General features: G+C 41.5%; 1 protein-coding gene across 13 annotated transcripts in view; it reads left to right on the top strand.

Annotated features, from left to right (window-relative positions):
* The window catches only part of LOC137226116 (bcl-2-binding component 3, isoforms 3/4-like), a 60686-nt gene that overhangs the window by 21597 nt on the left and 18303 nt on the right, over positions 1–20786 (top strand). For 12 of the 13 annotated variants that reach the window (XM_067740265.1, XM_067740267.1, XM_067740264.1 and 9 more), the window contains exon 2: positions 13986–14686. In XM_067740265.1, the coding sequence (XP_067596366.1) occupies positions 13986–14440 (455 nt within the window). In that variant the 3' untranslated portion in view covers positions 14441–14686. Of the gene's footprint in view, positions 1–13282; positions 13793–13985; positions 14687–20786 lie in introns of those variants that run through there. The other variant, XR_010944189.1, reaches the window with a different exon arrangement.

The following is a 20786-nucleotide window of genomic DNA, read 5'->3' on the forward strand; positions in this document are numbered from 1 at the left end:
ACACTGTCGGTGGGAATGTAAATTGGCTCAGCCATTATGGAAAACAGTATGGAGGTTCCTTAAAAAAACTAAAAATAGAGTTGCCATATGATCCAGCAATCCCACTCCTTGGCATATATCCAGAGGAAACGCTAATTTGAAAAGATACATGCACGCAAATGTTCACAGCAGCACTATTTACAATAGCCAAGACATGGAAGCAACCTAAATGTCCACTGACAGATGAATGGATAAAGATGTGGTGTATACACACAATGGAATACTACTCAGCCATGAAAAAGAATGAAATAATGCTATTTGCAGCAACTTGGATGGACCCAGAGATACTAGTGAAGTAAGTCAGAAAGAGAAAGACAAATACCATGAGATCACTTACATGTGGAATCTAAAATATGACACAAATTAACTTATTTACAAAACAGAAACAGACTCACAGACATAGAAAACAAACTTACGGTTATCAAAGGGGAAAGGTGTGTGGGGGGGTACATTAGGAGTTTGGGATTAACAGACACACACTACTACATATAAAACAGATAATCAACAAGGACCTGCTGTATAGCACAGGGAACTCTACTCAACATTCTGTAATAACCTGCATGGGAAAAGAACCTGAAAAAAGATGGATATATGTATAACTGAATCACTTTGCTGTACACCAGAAACTAACACAACATTGTAAATCAACTATACCTCAAAAACAAATTTTCTTCTAAAAAAAGTCTTTTTCAGAGTTATATGGCATCCAACAACAACCATTTAAAAACTAGAACTCCACAACTTCTCTTTCTTCAGTAGTTCCTGAGAAGCTACACATATGAGTGGAGGAAGAGTGAAAGAGGGAATTGGGGCAAAAACAAGGTGTTTACACTTAGAATCTCTCCATTCAAATGTCTGACTTGAGGTAAAGCAGAACATTTTAGAGTTAGAACATCGGAGTTCTCATTCAGAGAGAAAAGTCTTTTGGTTCAAAAGAAGAATCAGATAGCTGCCATGGCTCCAGAATAAATGTCTCAAAAATCAGGCTACTTTAGGAGGAGACACCTGAGGATCTGAGAGACAACCCTGCTCCTTAAGCATCAAAAATAATAAATAAGTAAATAAGGCAGGGAAGGGGTCCAAGAACAGCTAGTTTTGCAATTGCTAAATGTTAGATGACATAATTTATCATCCAAACCAGGACAATTCAGGGAATAAAGGGTGACACAATGAATAATTATGTGAGGACAACAGGCATAAACCTGGACTTTTCCTGGCAAGCCAAGACATTTGGTTACCCCTACTAAACTATGGCCATCTTGCCTCCCCTATGACCAGCCAACTTTTCTATTTCATTTACTCTGATTTAGCAAAGGCAAAGCACCCTCCACCTACAGCAAGGCCTAGCAGGGTCACCTGCATATAAATACTTGTCAGTGATGATGAAAATAAGTCTTTCTTAGCAATATCTGGTATTTCAAATCAGCAAACATCTACAATTCACCAGGAAGAATATGCCCATGTCATGGAATAACTTAACTCTTGAATCTCCCACCAACTACTCTGCTCCAGGCCAGGTAGTCAACAATTTGCCAGTTCCCCTATGTCTTAAATATTATCCTGACTCATCCTATCCTGCTCTCATTGTTGAAGGGATCAGAACAAGCTGATCCAATTGATCTAATTTGCCCCAAAGGTTAATTGTACTCTGTATTTACAACATTTACATAGCATTTACATTGTATTAGGTATTATAAGTAATCTAGAGATGATTTAAAATATACTGGCGGATGTACAAAGGTTATAAACAAATACTATGCCATTTTATACATAAGGGCATATTCTGGTATCCATGGGGGTCCTTGGAACCAACTCCGCTCAACCCCCGCCTGTGGATACAGAGGGCCAGGCTGTACATAAAATTGCCTTATCTCACGTCTCAACCCACCCCTAGTAGCATAAGCATTATCAGTTTTTAAAATCTCTATTTAACAGCCTCTGCCCCATTGTTTATTTGAATTTCTTTTATTTAGCCACTATCTGAATTGACTACTCATTTATCCAGTGCTTTTAGTCTTACAACCTGTTTGAAAAACAACATCTTTTAAGAGCTGAGAACATAAGATCTTATCACACCCAAGTTGGAATCCAAGACCCGCCATTTAGTACAAGTGTGCACAAAAGCTCTTGGGCAAAACATTTACTTTCTGAGTCTCGATTATTTACAAAATGATAGGATGACTATTAAATTTTTAACATGAATAAAATGCCCAGGGTAGTACTGAAAACACGGGGAGAGCTTACTAATAAATGGCAGTTATCAGTCTGTATGAGCTTTTACTATTACTGAAGTAAATATTAACCTTTTGTCTATCATTATGCAAAGTTTTTTCGCATATTTACCTTAGTGTCTTTTCCCTTTCAATCACTTGACAGCAATGGAAATAAGCCTGCTTCTCATCCAAAGGTCTGATAAATATTCAGATAAATGTTCTAATTTATGTTTTTATTTGTTTTCTCATTCTCCCATCAGATTTATTTTCATAAAGGGGTAGCTTAATTATCAAACTCGATTTTCCCAAATAACAAATTATCTAAAAATCTTTTGCTAAACACTCCTTCCTCCTTCCCCACTGATGTATGATTTTACTTATGTATTAGGTGCATATATACCTCTCACTGAACTCCCTAAGTTGACTTTTTAAAAATCTGACTGTATTCTCTGGCCAAGAATACACTAATTTAACTTGGGAAATTTTCTTGCTTCATAACATTCAGTACTCACATTCAAGAACATGGTAACTCTCCATTCTTAAGTCTTTTTTTCACTCAGTTAAGTTTATACTAGTTTTCTTCAGAGATCCTAAACATTTCATATCAATCCCCCCAACTTAGGAATTTTATTTTTTGTTGCTATGATGAGATTTTTCTCCCAGTATTTTTATAACTGGGTATTGCTAACAAGAAAAATGCTACCAACATTTAAATATCTTTATGTGGTATACACCTATCTTATTAAACTCTCACTTTTAGTTTTTCAGTTGATTCTGTTGGTTTTCCTAGGTTTAAGATTGCAACATCTGCAAATATTGCTATTTTCCACCATTTTTTTCAAGCAGTTATACCTTTTATTTGATGCATTCTTGCATTGGCCAGGATAATATCAAACATCAAAGGTGTATGGCACGCTTGTTTCATTTTCTGATTTCAAGGGGAATTCCACCAATGTTTTCCCATTTAGTAGGTTGTTTGCTGTTGGTTTAAAACAGATATTCTTTTAAAGAGTTCATAATCAGGAAGAACTGTTGAATTAGCATTGTTATCTTGGCACATACTGGTATGATACCGCATGTTCAATGTATGCTGATACCAGACCTCAAGGGTTCAAAAACTAGGCTCTGTGACTTACTGGCAATTTATCCTTGGACATATAATTTAACTTCTTGGCCTAAATTTCTTCACGCATAAAATGAGGGTAATAATAACCACCTCTTTCTTAGGGCTGTTTTGAGGACTGTTAACTGAGATAATATATTAGAGCAATGCCTGGCACACAGTAAATACCAAGCGTTATTTGTCTTCTTTAATTAAGAGAATTTCCTATTTAATTAAATTTGCTGGTGTTTTACTGAGAAATTTCATGGCTATTTCCACAAGTGAAATCGAAACATAGTTTTCTTCTTTTGTAATGTCTCAGCAGGTTGTCTCTCTTATATTTTATTGTGTTTTTAAGAGTTCATGCTGGTTTTTAAACATGAATTTTATACCTCCTGGTATTTTTGTAGAATCTAGAATAAATGAGATCGTTTATTGATACGTTTTTCAAGATTTTTAAAAGAACTTATCCTGTCTATATTATAGAGGTCTGAAGATTCCCTCCTTTTTTTGGTTGGGAGGCCACGGCCTTTAATATACATGTAATATATTCCATGATTAACAATCTATTGAAGTGCAGCAGCTCTTAAGACAATTCCTAAAAGCAACCAGTTCCACCTTTATCGTTAGCTCTTTCAAAGTTGCACATGACATACAAATTTAGAGCCACTGTCTTTCTCTCTGGTCACTTCCTTCCGGATGCACTGCTATGCCTTGTTCCTCTTCCCTATTCCTTCCTCTTCTTAACAACAACAAAAGCATCTGCAAAAGATAGCTGTGCCCTTTCCAAACACCTATGATAGCCTAGGCTAAGGGCACTCATCCCTCACTACATTTAATTTTAAAAGTGGGGGAGCTTTCATAAGATAAAAGAGAAAAAAGCTAACCCCCCCTCATAAGGTTTTAGCTTTTGTGAGGATGGAGTGCACTCCCCTACTGTCCAGTCCTCTTCCATCAACTTACTTCCAGTCACTCACTAGGTAGTCTTCAGGAACAAGAGCAAGACTAGCTCTTGGGTAAACAAATGGGTTATGACCAATCTTAAAGAACAGGGGTGAATGATTCTAACAATATAAAACTAGGAAGTATTTACTTTGCTGTGTGCACATACAGGAAGATGGTACCAGTTCTAGTTCCTCCTTGCCTACTTGAGAAGGCAAGGCACAGGGATGCGGGCCACTGTATCTGCAACTGATTTGCCAGATGCAGCCTAGGAAAAGTGTATTATTATAAAGCTATATTCTAATACAATAAACATAAGTAAAGTGATCTTGTAAAGACATCAAAATGACTTCTAAGTCCTAAAAAATATTCCAACTTAAATTATACGATTTAACATTTTTCAGACAATCTCAAATATGAATGAAACTATGAATCCTTACAGATCCATATCTTGGCTACATCCTAATCCAACACACTTAATAGAATCCTATTAGGAAAAGAAATAGTTAATAAATGGACGGTAGCTTCTAGAAGTTAACACTCTGCTAAGGACTCACCCCTTTCTGGAATCTGTCCAGCAATCATCAAGTTCACTGTCTATGATTTGTGGATTCCACCTTTTCCTCTTTTGGAAGAACAGTACATTAGCTTCTCTCCTCTTCCTGCACAGCTCTCTCTCTTCACAGATCCTCAAAGACCCCTGACAGCTACTCAGTAATGTGCAAGTTGTCTCAGTGTCCTAGGATATCACACATCCTGACCAAAAAAACTTGATCTCATCTGTTTCTGTAACAGAAATTTCCTATGTTCCAGGATGATTCTACATTTCAATACCTTGTGGTGAAGGCAACAGAGTATGGTGGGATACAAGTGCACCCTCCGGGACCAGGGTTTCAAATTTAGGGCCCCTTTCTAGGTGTATGATTTCAGATCAATTACTTAGTTTCTTTTTCTCTGTTTACTCAACTGAAAATATGGTAATGAAAATAGGATTATTAAAGGAGTAAATGAGGTAAATATATATAGCAGTCTTAAACTTTATACCAGCAGGTAACATATATGTGCCATGTTAGTAATTATTTATTCTTTTTACCTCATTTCTCTTACTTACACAAGTACAGAATCTTTATGCTTCTTTAATACTGACTTGGTCTGCCTCAGTGATGCTGATTAGAACCTCTCATTTCAGAAACTTCAGGTCATACTGAGGACAAATGGGCAATAAAAGAAACAACAGGAGAAAATTTAATTAGGGATGGACAATGTAAATGCCTCAACAGGTGACAAAAATGACTGAAGCAGCCAGCTAAGTTCAGGACAATGGAGAACAGTCTACAAACTGGATTTGGCCCCCACCATTGTTAATACGCTCTAAATGTTCCTTTTCTTAGGTCAGGACACAAAAATTAAACCCTCAATAGCATTATAAAATACTGAGGATGGGGGAATTTAAAAAATGCAGAAATGGAGATAAAACAGGAAAGAACAACTTTTACCTTGTTCTTCTTTTAGTGAACTACAACTGTAAGAATACTAAATTAACCACTGATATAGGTATGTACTTATTTGTATTTAATTACATGCTATAAAGAAAGATTATTCTAAACTTAAGATACTGTTAAAAAATAGTTTAAAAAATACAATAATATGGCATGAAGCAATTATGAGTCCATTTACAATTAGGAGGCAAATCAACTTTAAGTGGGTCCTTACGGCTATTTTAAAGCTTACTATTCCAAAGGGCTGATATCAGAGCAAATGATATATCCAGCTACAGATCAAAAAGAGTTCAGGTTCACCTGAAGGCCACTTTAACACTTTCAAAGTCCTAAAATATTTTTGAAAGTGTGTACAGTGCAGAAGGAGTTTTATAACTTCAGTCATCATTAAAGCTAAAAGGTATTGGGCACTTAAAGCATATCAGACACATTATGCAAAGCACTTGTTACTGAATCCTCCAATCCTCAAGACTACTTCATCCGTAGGTTCTACTCTTGCTATTTTACAGATGAGAAAGCTGAAGCAGAATGGACACAGAACACCCTGCCCAAGAAAACACAACCAGAATCTAAATCCAGGAATTCTAAAGCGAGAGCCCTTCCTCTTCTAGGCTGAGCTTTAGTTTTCTCACTCACAAAACAGTCTTGACAGTATCTTCTCACTCTAAATCTTAAGAGTTTATAAATTCATGTAACCTCACAGTGTTTCTCGAATTGAATGGTGAATTATTTCAGTAACTAATAACATACATTTAAAAATAGAACAAAATAAGAAGTATCAGAACACATGCACTGTACATAGGCAGGCCTAAGTATTGTTTCATGAAACTTCTTTTTCAGTTTTGACAGTGTGTTTATATATGTGCTGGGTCACTGATTAAAAATGGAATTTCTCACTGTGGGCTGAAGTTCAAAAAAAGGGGGGGCGGAGCTTGAAAAGCCACTCACCTAAAGCGTTCATTCTTTTACTTAACAAAACTGAAAATAAATTATTCCAACCTTAATTGAATTCCAACTTGCTGTAAGTAATCATTCCAATTAAAAAGTAAATGCTTTGAATTCCATACTAATAAGTATGGAAATAAGAGGTTCTCCCAAATTATGTTCCAACAGAACCCTCCTTCAAGGTGTTTGTGGGTACTTCCTGGGGAAAGGAGGTGTTCTTGTTACCAAATAAACTCGAAAATTGGGAAATACTGTACATTACATTTCCCTCCTGGACAGTCAAAATGCACATCATTAAAAACTCTGAAAAGCTCTGCAGAAAAACAATAACACGACCATCATCAAAAAATAAAAACTGATTAACTGTTTTTAATCCAATGCTTTCTAAACTTAAAATTTCTCTGGAATCTCTCCTACCAACTACTAATCTCTCATAAAACCATATTGTAAACAGAAAACCGAAAGATCTGCAAGGATCATTTTAATGACCTGAGTTTCTGTCTCCCTGCTGGAGAATCCAGAAAAAGTAAACTGGCTGATAACATGCCATCAAAGAGGGGAAGAGTTGTTTACCTGGACTAGGAAACCTCTGAGACTGACATATAGAACAGGACCCATTATAATGGGCAGTAAAGACTGCCTGTGGAACAAATTAATTCAGAATAGCTGTCTGAGGAGTCATAAATGCTCAGGGGTGGTGAATATCACTCTCATCTCTTATCAGTTACAGAACCCTGGGCTAGAAACCATCCTATGATCTAAGCCAGCCTACCACCCTTTCACAGGTAGAGGATTAGTACCAATTATAACCAAAGAATACTATCTTGAGCATGTTCTTCACATCTTCAAATCTGTTTCTACATTTTTGGTCTTTTCTTTTCCATTCACATTGCCTTTAGTTAATATTTTTCCTTTCTGCAAAACAAACAGCTCATAACACTTCACAACATATAGTATTGATACTTAAAAGTTGACAGTGAAACTAGATGTGAGGCTTGAGGATTTGTTAATCATTAACTTACTAAGCTTGTACTTCACAACCACATAACACTAGATCGTAACCATTTATTCATAAGTACAAAAGAAGAAAATTTGAAAAATAAATACATTTTGATGTAACATTACCTGAAGCAGAAAACTACTGCATTGTGAACTAACACGAGGCACCTGACCAACCAGAAGAAAAAATGTAAAAGCATGGTTACGTGCCACAGAGCTCACGTAAAGAAACTGACTTCAAGACCACAGGCAAAAGGAGAGGTGTCCAGTAGAGGGGGGAAAAGCCTACAGAAAGCTTACACATAGGATCACTGAAAATAAGAGCAAAAGAGACTGAAAGGGCTTTTCGGTCTGGTCCCCTTAGTATAATAATGGGACGACTGAAGCCTAGAGAGGTGGAAAGACTTGCCCAGAGTGACGTGATTAGTGAACGAGTCAGGACCCAGCCCAGATCTTCCAATTCCCAGGCTTCTGCATTGCCCACTATAACACAAAGCCTCCCATCTTCTCTACAAGACCAACATGAAAAATAAACACTACTTACTGGCCTAATAATCACTAATCAAATTATGACTCTATACAACTAGAGCATTTAGAAGAAAACATCTCATTTTGTGTTACAACATGTGGTTGCTGCCTAGAAACCTATTAATACCCTCTTAGGTATACTTACAAACCTTCATTCTAAAGTACTAAATCAAAAGAAGTCAGCAAGAAACCAAAACCCTATGGACTGAGATAAAACTATGTCATATGAGAGAGTCATACTGTTTCCGGGAGCACACATTTTGAAGTGAGGCAAATCTGGGTTCAAATCCTAGCTCAACTGTTCAATGTCTGTGTGACCTTGGACATGCCCTCACCTTGGCTTCCATCTGTAATGATGCTGGGGGATAATACCACTTGATTCTTCACCTATTTCAACTTTATATTCATACAACTACCCCCCTTCCAAAAAAAACTTGTCATCTACATCATGATTATAAACATTAGTATATTAAACACCTTTAAAAAAAGGATTAAGTGCCATAAAACATTTAACATATGAATACAATCTTTGTAAATTTTTTGTGAAAAAATTCAAAGAAGACATTACTGCATAAAGTATAAAATTAACTTTCTTTCAAGCAAACTGGATAAAGAACAAAGAACCAGAGTCTACATCAGTCCTACAGCTAATAAGCAGCACAACCCTACGCAAGTGACTCCACCTCGCAGAAAACTCCACCAGTTACAGCTCAAAGTCAGCCACACCCCATTCCAGTTATGGTGCAGGAAGAACCATTCGGACTACAGGGTTCCTAAAGCTCTCTTCTACTTGAAACAGTGTAGCATCAGCACCATCACAAAACTCAGTATGAATCGGCCCTGTTCTAAGCACTCTAGACATAGTAACTCGTTTAATCCCCCTACAATCTTCTCAGATGGTCTGTATCATTCCTATCCAAGGAATCTAAGCTAGAGAGAAGTGAAGGAATTTGCCTGAAGTTACAGAGCCCATAAGAGGGCTGAGGGGTTCAACAATCCAGGAGTCTGGTTGCATCTGTGCTTTTAACCACAGGTAATACTGGCTCTCAGAATCCTATAAATCCCAGAGCAGGCCTTAAACTATAGACATGTAAACAGAAAACTGTTAATGCTATTTCTTCCTTGTGTCCAAATACAGCTGATACATAATCTACTGTGGAGGGAGAGAACAGTGACTAACATGTTAAGGGTACCCTGTAAAAGAAAAAACTACAGTTCATTTGACAAAGTTATAAAGTAGCAACTTAAGATCAAGCTACAAAATGTGTATTTTGTTTCTCAAACATGTTATTAAAATAATCAAAGTGTTGTGATATTTTAACATTATCATACTTCCTTGGTTATAAAAATTTATCTGCTGGATAATGCTCCTAAGGAATAATTATCATATAAAACCAGAATGCCACTAAATATTGGTTAACTACATTTTCTGCCTCTGTAACCATGCACAGGAAAATATATACATATACATATCAAGAAGCACACACAAACCTACAACTTAAACACTGTATTCTGAGTATGGAAATCTCAAATTAGACACAATGTACTAAGGGTTATGCAAATAGGTATGTGCCAGACACTGCCAACATAAACGGCCAGGGCAGGCTTGACCTCCCTCCTTTGGAGCTACTTCACACCTGACCGACTTCTTGCAATTCTCTGCATGCCACTCTTCCTTCCTCTGCCAACTTAACATCACAGTTGCTAAAAACCCACAATTCTGCCATCCCCTCACCCCTTCTATCTCAAGAGAAAAGTTAAAAGCACAGTGGCGCCAGGGAAGCTCAGTGGGGTAGAAAACAAATCACATTGGAGGACAACATACACTTGCACACACATGCATGTGCACACACCCCCGCAAAATGCTGACTGCAATAAGCTGTTAACCTTAATTTCATCACCACAGTCTATCATCTGCCACCTAGTCTTGCAATAACTCTTTTCAGAATCCGTGGAAGGCCTAAGAAACAGAAGCAGAACAAACATTTAGCGTTTACTCCCAGACAAGTCTACTCTATAAATGGTGGTGGTACAAATATTTGCCTCACTGTGCTCTGCCCTCATACTCTGGACTGACAGGGTAGTGATTAGGGTCCAGTTGGATAGTCATTTGAGTGGTGAGACACATAAGTAAGAAGTCCCATAGATCAATTCCTTCTTTAATTAAGGATGGCTCCAAACTAGCCTTCTCTCCAATAGAAAACAGATTACAGACTGATGACCAAACTGTTACGCAATGTTTAGGCTACTTGGCTTGATCTGCATTCACACAAACACAAGATCTTTATATCTCAATAATTAAATAACAAAACAAGTCATAAGCAACCTAACACAGAGTTTCTAAGATTTGATCTTCTTTTCCACAATTTCATCACACAACAAAGTTTTTCCAACATTTTGCCATTATATACACTAATCCACCTATCAGACTCCTGCTTCTATTAACACCAGAAAACACCCGTAAAATCAAATTTCTAAATAAAAGAAGCCATGGAAGACGGAAATTGATGTTTAAAATAGAGACACCACCAGAAAGGTAACCAGAAGACACTACCTGAAATGATGAAATCCTGCTGTATATATTGGATTTTGTATTTGCCTGCTAAGGTGAGGTGGGTGGAGGTAGGGGGGTGGGATTTGGGTTTGTGTCTGTATTTTATGACAGGTGGCACAACTGTGAATGATCAATGAACAACCCCTCTTGGAAAAAAGACGCTTGGTAAAATATGGCAGTAATTACAGAAATCTATAACCTACAAAAGTTGATCAAAAGAAAAATACATCAGTAAATATTCAAAAGTAATAAAGGATGCCTTGTGGTATACACATTTGCAAAATACAAATAAAGATTCAAATTAAACCATATTAGGACTTCCCTGGCGGTCCAGTGGTTAAGACTCTGTGCTTCCACTGTAGGGGGCATGGGTTCATTCGATCCCTGGTCGGGGAACTGAGATCCTGCATTCTCGGGGCGCAGCCAAAAAGATTAAAATAAATAAATAAAAATAAGACCAGATTATAAAACCAAGCCCCATACTTAAACTGGGCTTTCTCAGCTCTTCCTTTACAGTAACTTTATGAAAATTTATAGTCTAACTCAGCATCACACTTTAAATGCCATTAGAAAGAGAAACAGAGACCTCATTAATGCAGTTTAGACTGTAAAGCACAAGGGAAAAAACTGGTTTAAACAAGAACCTGCTAATGAACTAAAGTGATCTGCCTTGAAAAAAAAAAAGTCTCTTTTGTTACAGCAGCAAATTATTTCACAACAAATTCTATATTTTACTAAAGAAATACCGACAGAAAAATGAAATACACCTAGCCTGAATCTTTGTGATGTTATGATCAAAAAGTAGTTAACCTATATGGATGGCCTTAGTATAAAGACTATTTTTTAGGGGCGGGGGGAGATGGGGTGGAGTGGGAAGGGGAGGTGCATCACAGTGTATGGGAGATATTATACCAGCTATGAAAGTAACCTTTTTATAGTGCCTTTTAAAAAAAAGTACATCCACTCATATAGCAGAAATGTGTGATCTCTTCCATACCTGATGACAACACACATCCCAAGTAATAAAACCTTTCTTCATTCAACAAGCAATAGGATCCAAATCTTACAGAGAAGTTAAAAAATAGTCTTCAAACAAGAAGGCTTTAGAAAAATTTCCGTCCACAGCAACAGTTATTAAGCATGACTACTGCATTTTATCTGAGGTAAATAAGGCTATCTTGTCAGAAAAAATAATACACTTAAGAAGAAAGACTTCCCTTACACTTCAGTAAAACTATTTTTATATGAAGATATTCAATGACAAAAATGAAAAGCCTAAGAAAAGCTATATATGCATAGCTTATTTCATTATGTAAAAAAAAAAAACATAAAAAGACTGAAAAGGAAATATGCAAAAATGTTAATAGTAACATAAGTGGTGAGATTACATAAGATAATTTTTAAAAATTCTACAGTACTTCCTGCAAAAGTCTTTTTTTTTAACTGAAAAAAAGTTGGCATTCACTTGTCATATAAACAAACAACAAATAAGTCCTTACAAAACCAACACAGGTTCTAAGCTGCTTCCATAGACCATACTTCTAGACTTCGAATAAAGGTGCTAATTATTTGCTAGTAATCTGGAAAAAAGGAACAAAATAAAGCCAAAGACTTTCATTTCTGGCTCTCCTATAAATATTTTCATAACTAAAAACTAATAAAGAAATTTTTACCTTTCTAAGAAAAGGTTCTATGTCCAACTTTCTATTAGTGACAATCTGATTTTTTAAAGCATCAGTTTAGACTGCTTTACACAAAAACCATCTCAAAGAACTAAGTTATGTTCAGTTCAGTAGTTCCAAAATGTAGACACCTAATACACAGTGCGAGAAGTTTTGATGCATTTTAGTGAACTGCACCAACAGAAACACCTCATTTTACACACACCTTTCCATTACTTCTTAAGAGCCTTATATCTAAAGAAGGTTTTTGCAAAAGGTCCTTTGCTTAGCCTGGACGTGGATTTATTTGAATATCCGGGAAGCTGTCAAAATCGATCTCAAACTGCATTATATTCAAGGCACAGAATGTCACCTCTTTACTGGGCCTCCTTCTCTCCTTTCTTTCACAAGAGCGCCCTTAATATCCCCTAGCTTACATTTCCGGGCCCATGAGTCACTGAGAAATCAGCTCTAAGTTTCCTTAAAATGCCACTCAAACGGCTCCTCTACAGCACTCAACGATCTGCCCCCCCCAGCAACTCTTTGGCCTACCCCCAGTCCCCACTGTGGCCCTACGCAATAAACTGCACTATCTACTATTTCTAGACTATACCTTTTTACCTTTGTCCTCTAGCTTTGCGGCTCCTCCACATACCGTTCTCTTCTGCAACCCTCCCCTCTCCCAAATGCCATCGGGCCTTCAAGACACGCTTTGTACCGCCTCGCCCAAGAAGCCTTCCAGATTTCTGCTAGGCGGAAGTGATCGATCAGTCTGGTCTTCCCTGGGTAGCTTTCTAGCATTCTGTAGTTCTTTCACAGGACTTATCATCTCCTTCCCGGTATCGTGGTTATTTGTGTACTAGCCTTATCTCCTGCACCACAGCGTAAGCTCCTCGGGGGAGGGGACCGCGGGCCCGGGTTCCCCTTTGAATCCCTCTGGCGCGGACCGACCAGGGCGCCTGCACGCACTCAGCGCGCAGGCTGGTTCAACCGAACTCGGGAACGCTCCGACCGCACAATTCCTAACCAGAAATCGGTTAGGCATTTTCCCGAACTGAAGAACGCAGAGATGCTATCCGCCTCCTGATAACAGGAAGTTTACCAGGGACCAGAAGCGAGGTGGCCGGAGCCCTTGTGCAGTGGGAGTGACAGTTACCCGGGCCCGCACTCCCCTGTCCTCCCGGCTCCGGCCGCAGACGCCCCCACGCCGCCAGCCCCGCCACAGAACCGCGGAAAGCTGGCAGGAGAGCACGGGGCCTCCGGAGACCCGGCCGCAGGCCCGTGGGCGCCGCGCCGGCGAGGACGAGAGGGTAAGGCTCCGCGAGGAGCCCGGGCCGGGCGGAGAGGGCAGGCCGGGCCGCTCCCGCCGACTCCCGGGCTGGGGCCGCCGCCGCCACCCGAGAAAATGGAGGCAGCCCCGGAGCCGGTGACGGGCCGGGGCAGGGAGGCGGAAGCCGGGCTGGCGTCCGCGCCTCGAAAAGGGTCGGGCTGGGGGTCACTCACGGGGCTGGGCCGGGCGGCTCCCTCTCCGCCTCCGCGTCGTCGCCGTCTCCGTCCTCGGCCGCCGCCGCCTCGGGCTGCTCGCTCGGTCCCCGCGGCGCGGCTTGGGCGCTCGGCCCCTCCGTTGTCTTCCGCCCGCTCCTGCTCCCGGTGACAGGATCCCGCGGCAGCAGCGGCGGCTGCGCGAGCGGACGGCGGCCCAGGGACTCCCGCGGCGGCCGCCGCACTGCTGCTCTCGCTCGCTTGCTCCGGCTGCGGCTCTGCTGCGGGGCCCCGCACAGCCTTCGCCCGGCTCCCGGAGTCTCAGTCTCTCCCAGGCCGCGCCGCTCCCCGCTCCCGGCCCGAGCCCGGCTTTGACGTGCGTCTGCGCAGCCGCCGAGGGCGCGACGTCGGGCGGTGCCGCAACGCCCCCTTCGGCCTCGGGCGCCCTCGGGCGGCCGGGCGGACTCGGGGCGTAGGAGTCCCGAGCCGCAGCGGGAGGGGGAGCAGACAAAAGCGGAAGCAGAGAACGGGAGTTCCTCTCCTTTCACCTGCAGCTTAGATGTTGGTGCTCAGCCCGGTCTCGTCATTCTAAGAACTCTAACCGAAGGAATCCTACGTCCACTGTCTGCGACCACTTCCTGAACTCTTAACAAAGCTCTATTTCTGCTAAAGGCCGGGGGCTGACTTGTGCAGACTCATTCCTTCCTACTTTCGAGGGACAGGTAACTCTCATTTTAGCATCCTCTGAGAGAGAGTGTAGAAAGTGATCGAATGACCCATATTAGTAGGATTCAAAAGCCTGGATTTAAATCTCAACTCCACCATTTAGTCGCTATGGGCTATTTCCTGTCCCTGTTCCTACGTTCCTTCACATACACTCACACAGAAGTATAATAGCATAGTACCATAGGCTTATGAGGTTGAACGAGATAATGCATCGCAAAGCTCTGACAACAGACTCTGGTACATAAAAATGCCATACATGTATATTTTCATTTCTTTCTGTTGCTTTGCTTTTAATTTGTAACTGAACAGCTATTTTTGAGTATCTGTTGTGTGCCAAGCACTGTTCTAGGTGGTGGGGCACTGAACGAAACATTACCTGCTCCTGAGACAACAAATAAACCAACATATATATGATATCAGATGGTTTTTAGTACTATGGAGAAAAAGCACACAGGCTAAAGAGGCGAGGGAGTGCAGGGTATTGTTATTTCTAGCGCTCCCGCAGGGGGCAAGCTACTTGAAGAAAGAGCCTGCTGTGAGCTATGAGTATGGAAAAGCAGAAGGAACAGCAAGGACCAAGGCCCTGAGGTGGGGATGCCTTGGAGCCCAGCAAGGCAAGAGCCCTGAGGTGAGAGAGGAGAGATAAGAAGAGAGGGAGGCCGTATAGACCAAAGTGAGGACTTTGGTTTTTACTCTGAATGAGAGTGGGAGATATTTGGAGGGTTTTGAGCAGAGAAAGGATGTGGTCTGACATTTCAAAAGAATTACTCTGGTTGTGGTGTGAAGCCCAGCCTGAAGGGCCTGAGAGTTTCATCCAGACCAGTTGGAAGGCTTTGGAAATAGTCCGGTGACAAGAAGACAGACTCAGCCCAGTGGAAGACTAAAGAAGTAGTCGTGTTCTAGACACATTTAAAAGGGGGAGCTGACATGACTTTGCTGAATTCTTTTTTTTTTTAAGATAAATTTTATTCGTTTAAAAAATTTTTTTGTTTATTTATTTTTGGCTGCACTGGGTCTTCATTGCTGCGCACAGGCTTTCTCTAGTTGCGGCGAGCAGGGGCTACTCTTTGTTGTGGTGCATGGGCTTCTTATTGTGGTGGCTTTTGCTGCAGAGCACAGGCTCTAGGCACGTGGGCTTCAGTAGTTGTGGCACGTGGGCTCAGTAGTAGTGGCGCACGGGCTTAGTTGCTCCACAGCATGTGGAATCTTCCCAGACCAGGGTTTGAACCCGTGTCCCCTGCATTGGCAGGCAGATTCCTAACCACTGCGCCACCAGGGAAGCCTGATTTTACTGATTTCTAAGTTTTTGTGTGTGTGTTTCTTTGTCTTTTGTTTTCTCAAGCAACTGGAAGATACAATTTGGGGAAATGGGGAAGACTTAAACAGAAACAGATATGAAGGGAGGAACTTGGAAATACATTTGGGGGCATATTAAGTTGAGCTGCCTGTGAGCCACCCAAGGAGGGAGCTTGATGTAGAAGTCTGGGGTTTGGGGAAGAGGTCTGCACTGGAGATAGAATTGGGGGAGTCCTCAGAGTAAGTAAAATCTCAATACAGTACTCAGGGAGATCCTTTAGGGAGAGAGGGTTAATAAAAGACAAGGCCAAGGGTGAGCCTGGGCCCCAACACTGAGAGGTCAGGGAGATGACAAGGAACCAGCAAAGGATGCTGAGAGGAGCCAGCGTGGCCGGAGGAGACCCAGGAGAGGTTCACATGCTGGAAGATCAGGGATGGAGGATGGATCCATGGCTCTGAATGTGGCTAATAGTTCAAGTAAGATTAGTAGTGGTGATTGGTCATTGGTGTCAGTGCCACAGAGGTAACTAGTGGCCTTGGGAAGAGCTGTTTCAGCAGAAGTGGGTGGGAAAGCCTGACAGGAGTGGTCTCTAGAAAGAATAAGACCTAGAAAGACCTCTGTAGAGAGAATTGGGCTCTAGAATGAGAGACCATGGGTGCAGACAATTTTTTCATGAAGCTTTGTTCTAAAGGAGAGCAGAAAAATGGGGCAGCAGCCAGAAGGGAGAGTGAAGTCAAAACAGATTTTTTGTTTTATTTCATTTTGTTTTGTTTTGAGGATGGGAGCTGTTAGAGCCAGCTTCCGTGTTGACAGGAATGATTCAGTAGTGAGGGAAAATTTGATGATGACTGGGGTGGGGCAGCATTTTGTGGAGAGTTATCCTTGAGTGAGCAAGTAGAGAAGGTTGCAGCGCACAGTGGCGGGTCTGGCCTTGGAGACCAGCAAGGCAAGCGTTCCCTCACAGTAACGGAGGACAGGCAGCCCCGGGGATGAGGTGGCAGAACGTGTGGACGTTTCCTTTGAGGGCTTCTCTTTTCTCAGGGAAATAGGAAGCAAGCAAGGTCATCAGCTTAGAGCGTGGACAAGGTGGAGGTGTTGGAAGCTGGAGGGGAGAGGGGAAGGTGTACAGACGGGCCAGTCAGCGGGATTAGTCTGTCTTTCAGAGGCCACAATTTGCTGGGATGGTGCCAGCGCAGGATGGTGGAGACTTGGATTCAGCCGGGGTTATTTTTGTTAGATAATTCCATGGAGAGAAAAAGAGGAAAGGAAGGCGAGAGTATATACAAGGAAGTAATAATAATAATTGCTGACTGTTGCCTCCGAGCTGGATAGGAAGGAATGAGGAAATGGGGGAGGAGGTGGGAGCCATGGGAGGGCAGAGACTCTGTGGAAGTGGCAGCAGGATCTAAGGAATGATGGGTGAAAGGATGGTGTAATCAGCACCGTAGGCCAAGTGAGCTGGAAAGGAGGAGGTGCTAGAAAGGAGGAGAGCCAGGTTGCTTACCATGAGACTATGGAAGAAGCAGTTTCCGGTAAATGTCAAGGCCTGGGACAGCTTCTCAAACTAATGTCCACGTGCATTACCAGGGGATCTTGATGAAATGCAGATATTGATTCCCTTGGTCGAGGGTGGGGCCTGTGATTCGCCATTTCTAACAAGTTGGCGGTGGGATGGGGGAGGATTATTCTTATTCTGGTTATAGCCTTGATACCAAAACCTCAATAAATGCAACACACACACAAAGAAAACCAGTGACTCTTGCCAGTGAATATATATAATCTTGCCAGTGAATATATATATGAAAAACCTAAATAAAAAGTATGAAATATAAGTAAAATAATAACACATTACAAGTAAAGTTCATTCCAACCGAGGACAATTGATCTCAAACATATTAGAAGCTATTAGAAAAACTATAGCTGTCTAGGCTCAGAGAGAAATCAACTGATGACAAGCCCTGAGCAAGCTGGTTCCTGAGGCTGTCTCTGCTTCTCTCTAGTTACCAGGGAAGGGAGGCACCTCGCCCTCTTCAGTGAGCAGACTGCAAGTTTTATCTAATTTTGAAACTTTGTTCAATGAGGAGTTTACTCCCACTGCATTTTTTTTTTAAGAGTTTTCTTTTTAACGGCAGTCCCCCAAAAGGTGGGCTTTATTGTGCTGACATTCCACAAAAACAAGTAGGGACCCAATTTCCCACAGAATAAAAGAATGCACGGGGGTGGATAATCCTACATGCAAGGTTTGGATTCCTTTGATTTAAGGGTCAGAGCAGGATTCCAGATTAATCTTTTAACTGGGATAAGTCCACTGCAGCTGAGAATTATAGCAGCAAGATGGCAGAAGTTTCTGGAAAAAGGAGTTTGTAACAAATTCTGAAGCCAAAGTGAAAGAAGCAGCGTCGTCTGAGCACTTGACCATCTGAGCACTTGAATTTGCCCTTGGGGAGATACCTTTTCAATCCTTCTACTGGACTCCAAGCCCTTTCTATTAATATAATATATATGTATTATATAATATACTCTATAATTTATAGTCTATGAGGCATGACCTGTTTCTTGGAAATTCCTTGACCTCTTCACCTTGAAGCCCTCTCTACAGGGGCCGCTCAGTCTCCCATGCTATGTCCACAGACCTCAGAGTCACACAGGAGGGTCATCATTCTCCTGGAGTCCGTATTGGTCCTGTGTTAATGCTTCCATCACGTTCATTTCCCTTCCTGTCTTCTGCTGAAGCTGGGCCATCGAAAAAGGCACCTCCCTGCCTTAATCACACCACTCGCGAAAGGACTTTGAAGCCTGACTCACAGCTTCCCTCCCCACCCCACCCTGTGCCTGACTTCTCCAGGGCAACATAAGTGCCACTCATCTGATATGTTAGGTCATGGTTCCCTCATACTCTCTGCCCCAGTGACCTTCACTTCCACTCTACTCACCAGCCACCTGGTTAGCGCCATCCTGGTCTCTGCAGTCACCAAGGTTCTACCTTTGAAGCCTGAACTCTGTAACTCTCCTGTTTAACTGCTCTTTCCACCCATTCACCCTTCCCACACCCTCATACCCACAAAACCTGCTCTGAATCTCATTAAAACTTTGTTTATTCAACAAATACATATTGAGAGCACATAATTACTGGGCACAAGCCGTGGGAATGAGACATTGGGCCAATACATGGCCCCTGCATTCAGTGAGCCTGTGGTCCAGGAAAGGCACACAAAAAAACAGCAATTACAGAAGAGTGAGACTTGAAGTATAAATAAGATTTAGCCAGTTGAAAATGGGGGTAAATGCTCAAAGAAAATCATGTGAACAGCACCCAACGCAGGAAAGCACAGTGAACATACAGTATATACAGCTTAGAGCTTGCGGAGGCGAATTTTATTTTTTTAATTTGTTATTTCTTTTTTTTCCCCGATTCTGAAGTATTATTGACATACAACATATGTAAGTTTAAGGTGTACACTATGGTGATTAGATACATGTATGTATTGCAAAAGGACTACCATAATAAGGTTAGTTCAAATCTTCACCCCCTCACATAATTATGATTTTGTGTGTATGTGTGTGGTAATAACATTTAAGATCTACTCTCTGCTAATTATAGTCACCACGCTGTACATTAGATATGTACATCTCTATGAGCATTACATATGTGATATATGTACATTATATATATTATATTTACATTAGATATAGTATGAACATCTCTCCATTTCCCCCACCTGCAGCCCCTGGCAGCCATCATTCTACTCTCTATTTCTGTGAGTTCATCTTTTTTAGATTCTGCATATATAAATGAGAACATGCAGTATTTGTCTTTCTCCACCTGACTTATTTCACTTAGGAGAATACCTGAATACCCTCCAGGTCCATCCATGTTGTCGCAACTGGCAGGAACGCGGAGGGAAATTGGCACTAGATAAGGTTGAAGGATAAACAAAGTTCTAATATTTGAAGATCCACATCACCCGTGTTAAGGAGACTGGATTTCAACATGAAGGCGATGGGGGTAGGTTGGGAGGAATGAACACTGAAACTTTAAGCCACGGAGTGACAAGCTCAGATCCGTGCTTTAGACTTATAAACGTCACTCTGATCCTGCACGCACTGTGGGTGGAAGAAGGCCAGAGTAGAGGTAGTGAGGCCAGTGGGAGGCTAGTTTCATTCTGGCAAGAGAAATGGGGCCTGAACTAGGGGGCATGGAAAAAAAAAAAAATCTAGAAGGCAGTAATTGGTGATTTGAAGGCTATAGGTGGCAGGGGAGAATATAGAATATAGGATGAAAACCTGGCTTTTGACATAGGCAACTGGTTGGATAATAGGGCTAATTCATTAGATGGATGCCATCTAGGAGAAGTCAAAAGATAGGAGGAAAACCAGGAGAGCATAATGTCCCACAGACACATTTCCAGAGAAAGAATAGTCAGCAGGCTAGTGCTACAGTAGGATCAAGTGGTACAAAGTTGGAAGTTATCGGTTGGATGTGGCAACAGGAGGATTTTGGTGACCTTGGAGAGAGCCGTACCAGTGGAGTGATGGGTGAAGAGGCACTCGTATGGCAGTGGGTTTAAGGTGTGAACAGGAGCTATGGAGAGGGAAAATATGAGTAGAGGTTGCACTTTCAAGACAGAGAAGTGGAGAGGAAGGCGTGGTCAAGAGAGGGTCTGGGAGACAGCGGAGACTTGAGTACGTTTAAGTGCTTGTGGGAAGGAACAGTTAAAGAAGTTGAAGATACGAGAAAGAGAAGGGAATCACAGATGCCTGGAGGTCCCTAAGGAGGGAGGAGATTTCATGGGAGCATA

This window comes from Pseudorca crassidens, chromosome 6 (assembly GCF_039906515.1).
Source record: "Pseudorca crassidens isolate mPseCra1 chromosome 6, mPseCra1.hap1, whole genome shotgun sequence".
In the NCBI taxonomy this organism is placed as follows: domain Eukaryota; kingdom Metazoa; phylum Chordata; class Mammalia; order Artiodactyla; family Delphinidae; genus Pseudorca; species Pseudorca crassidens.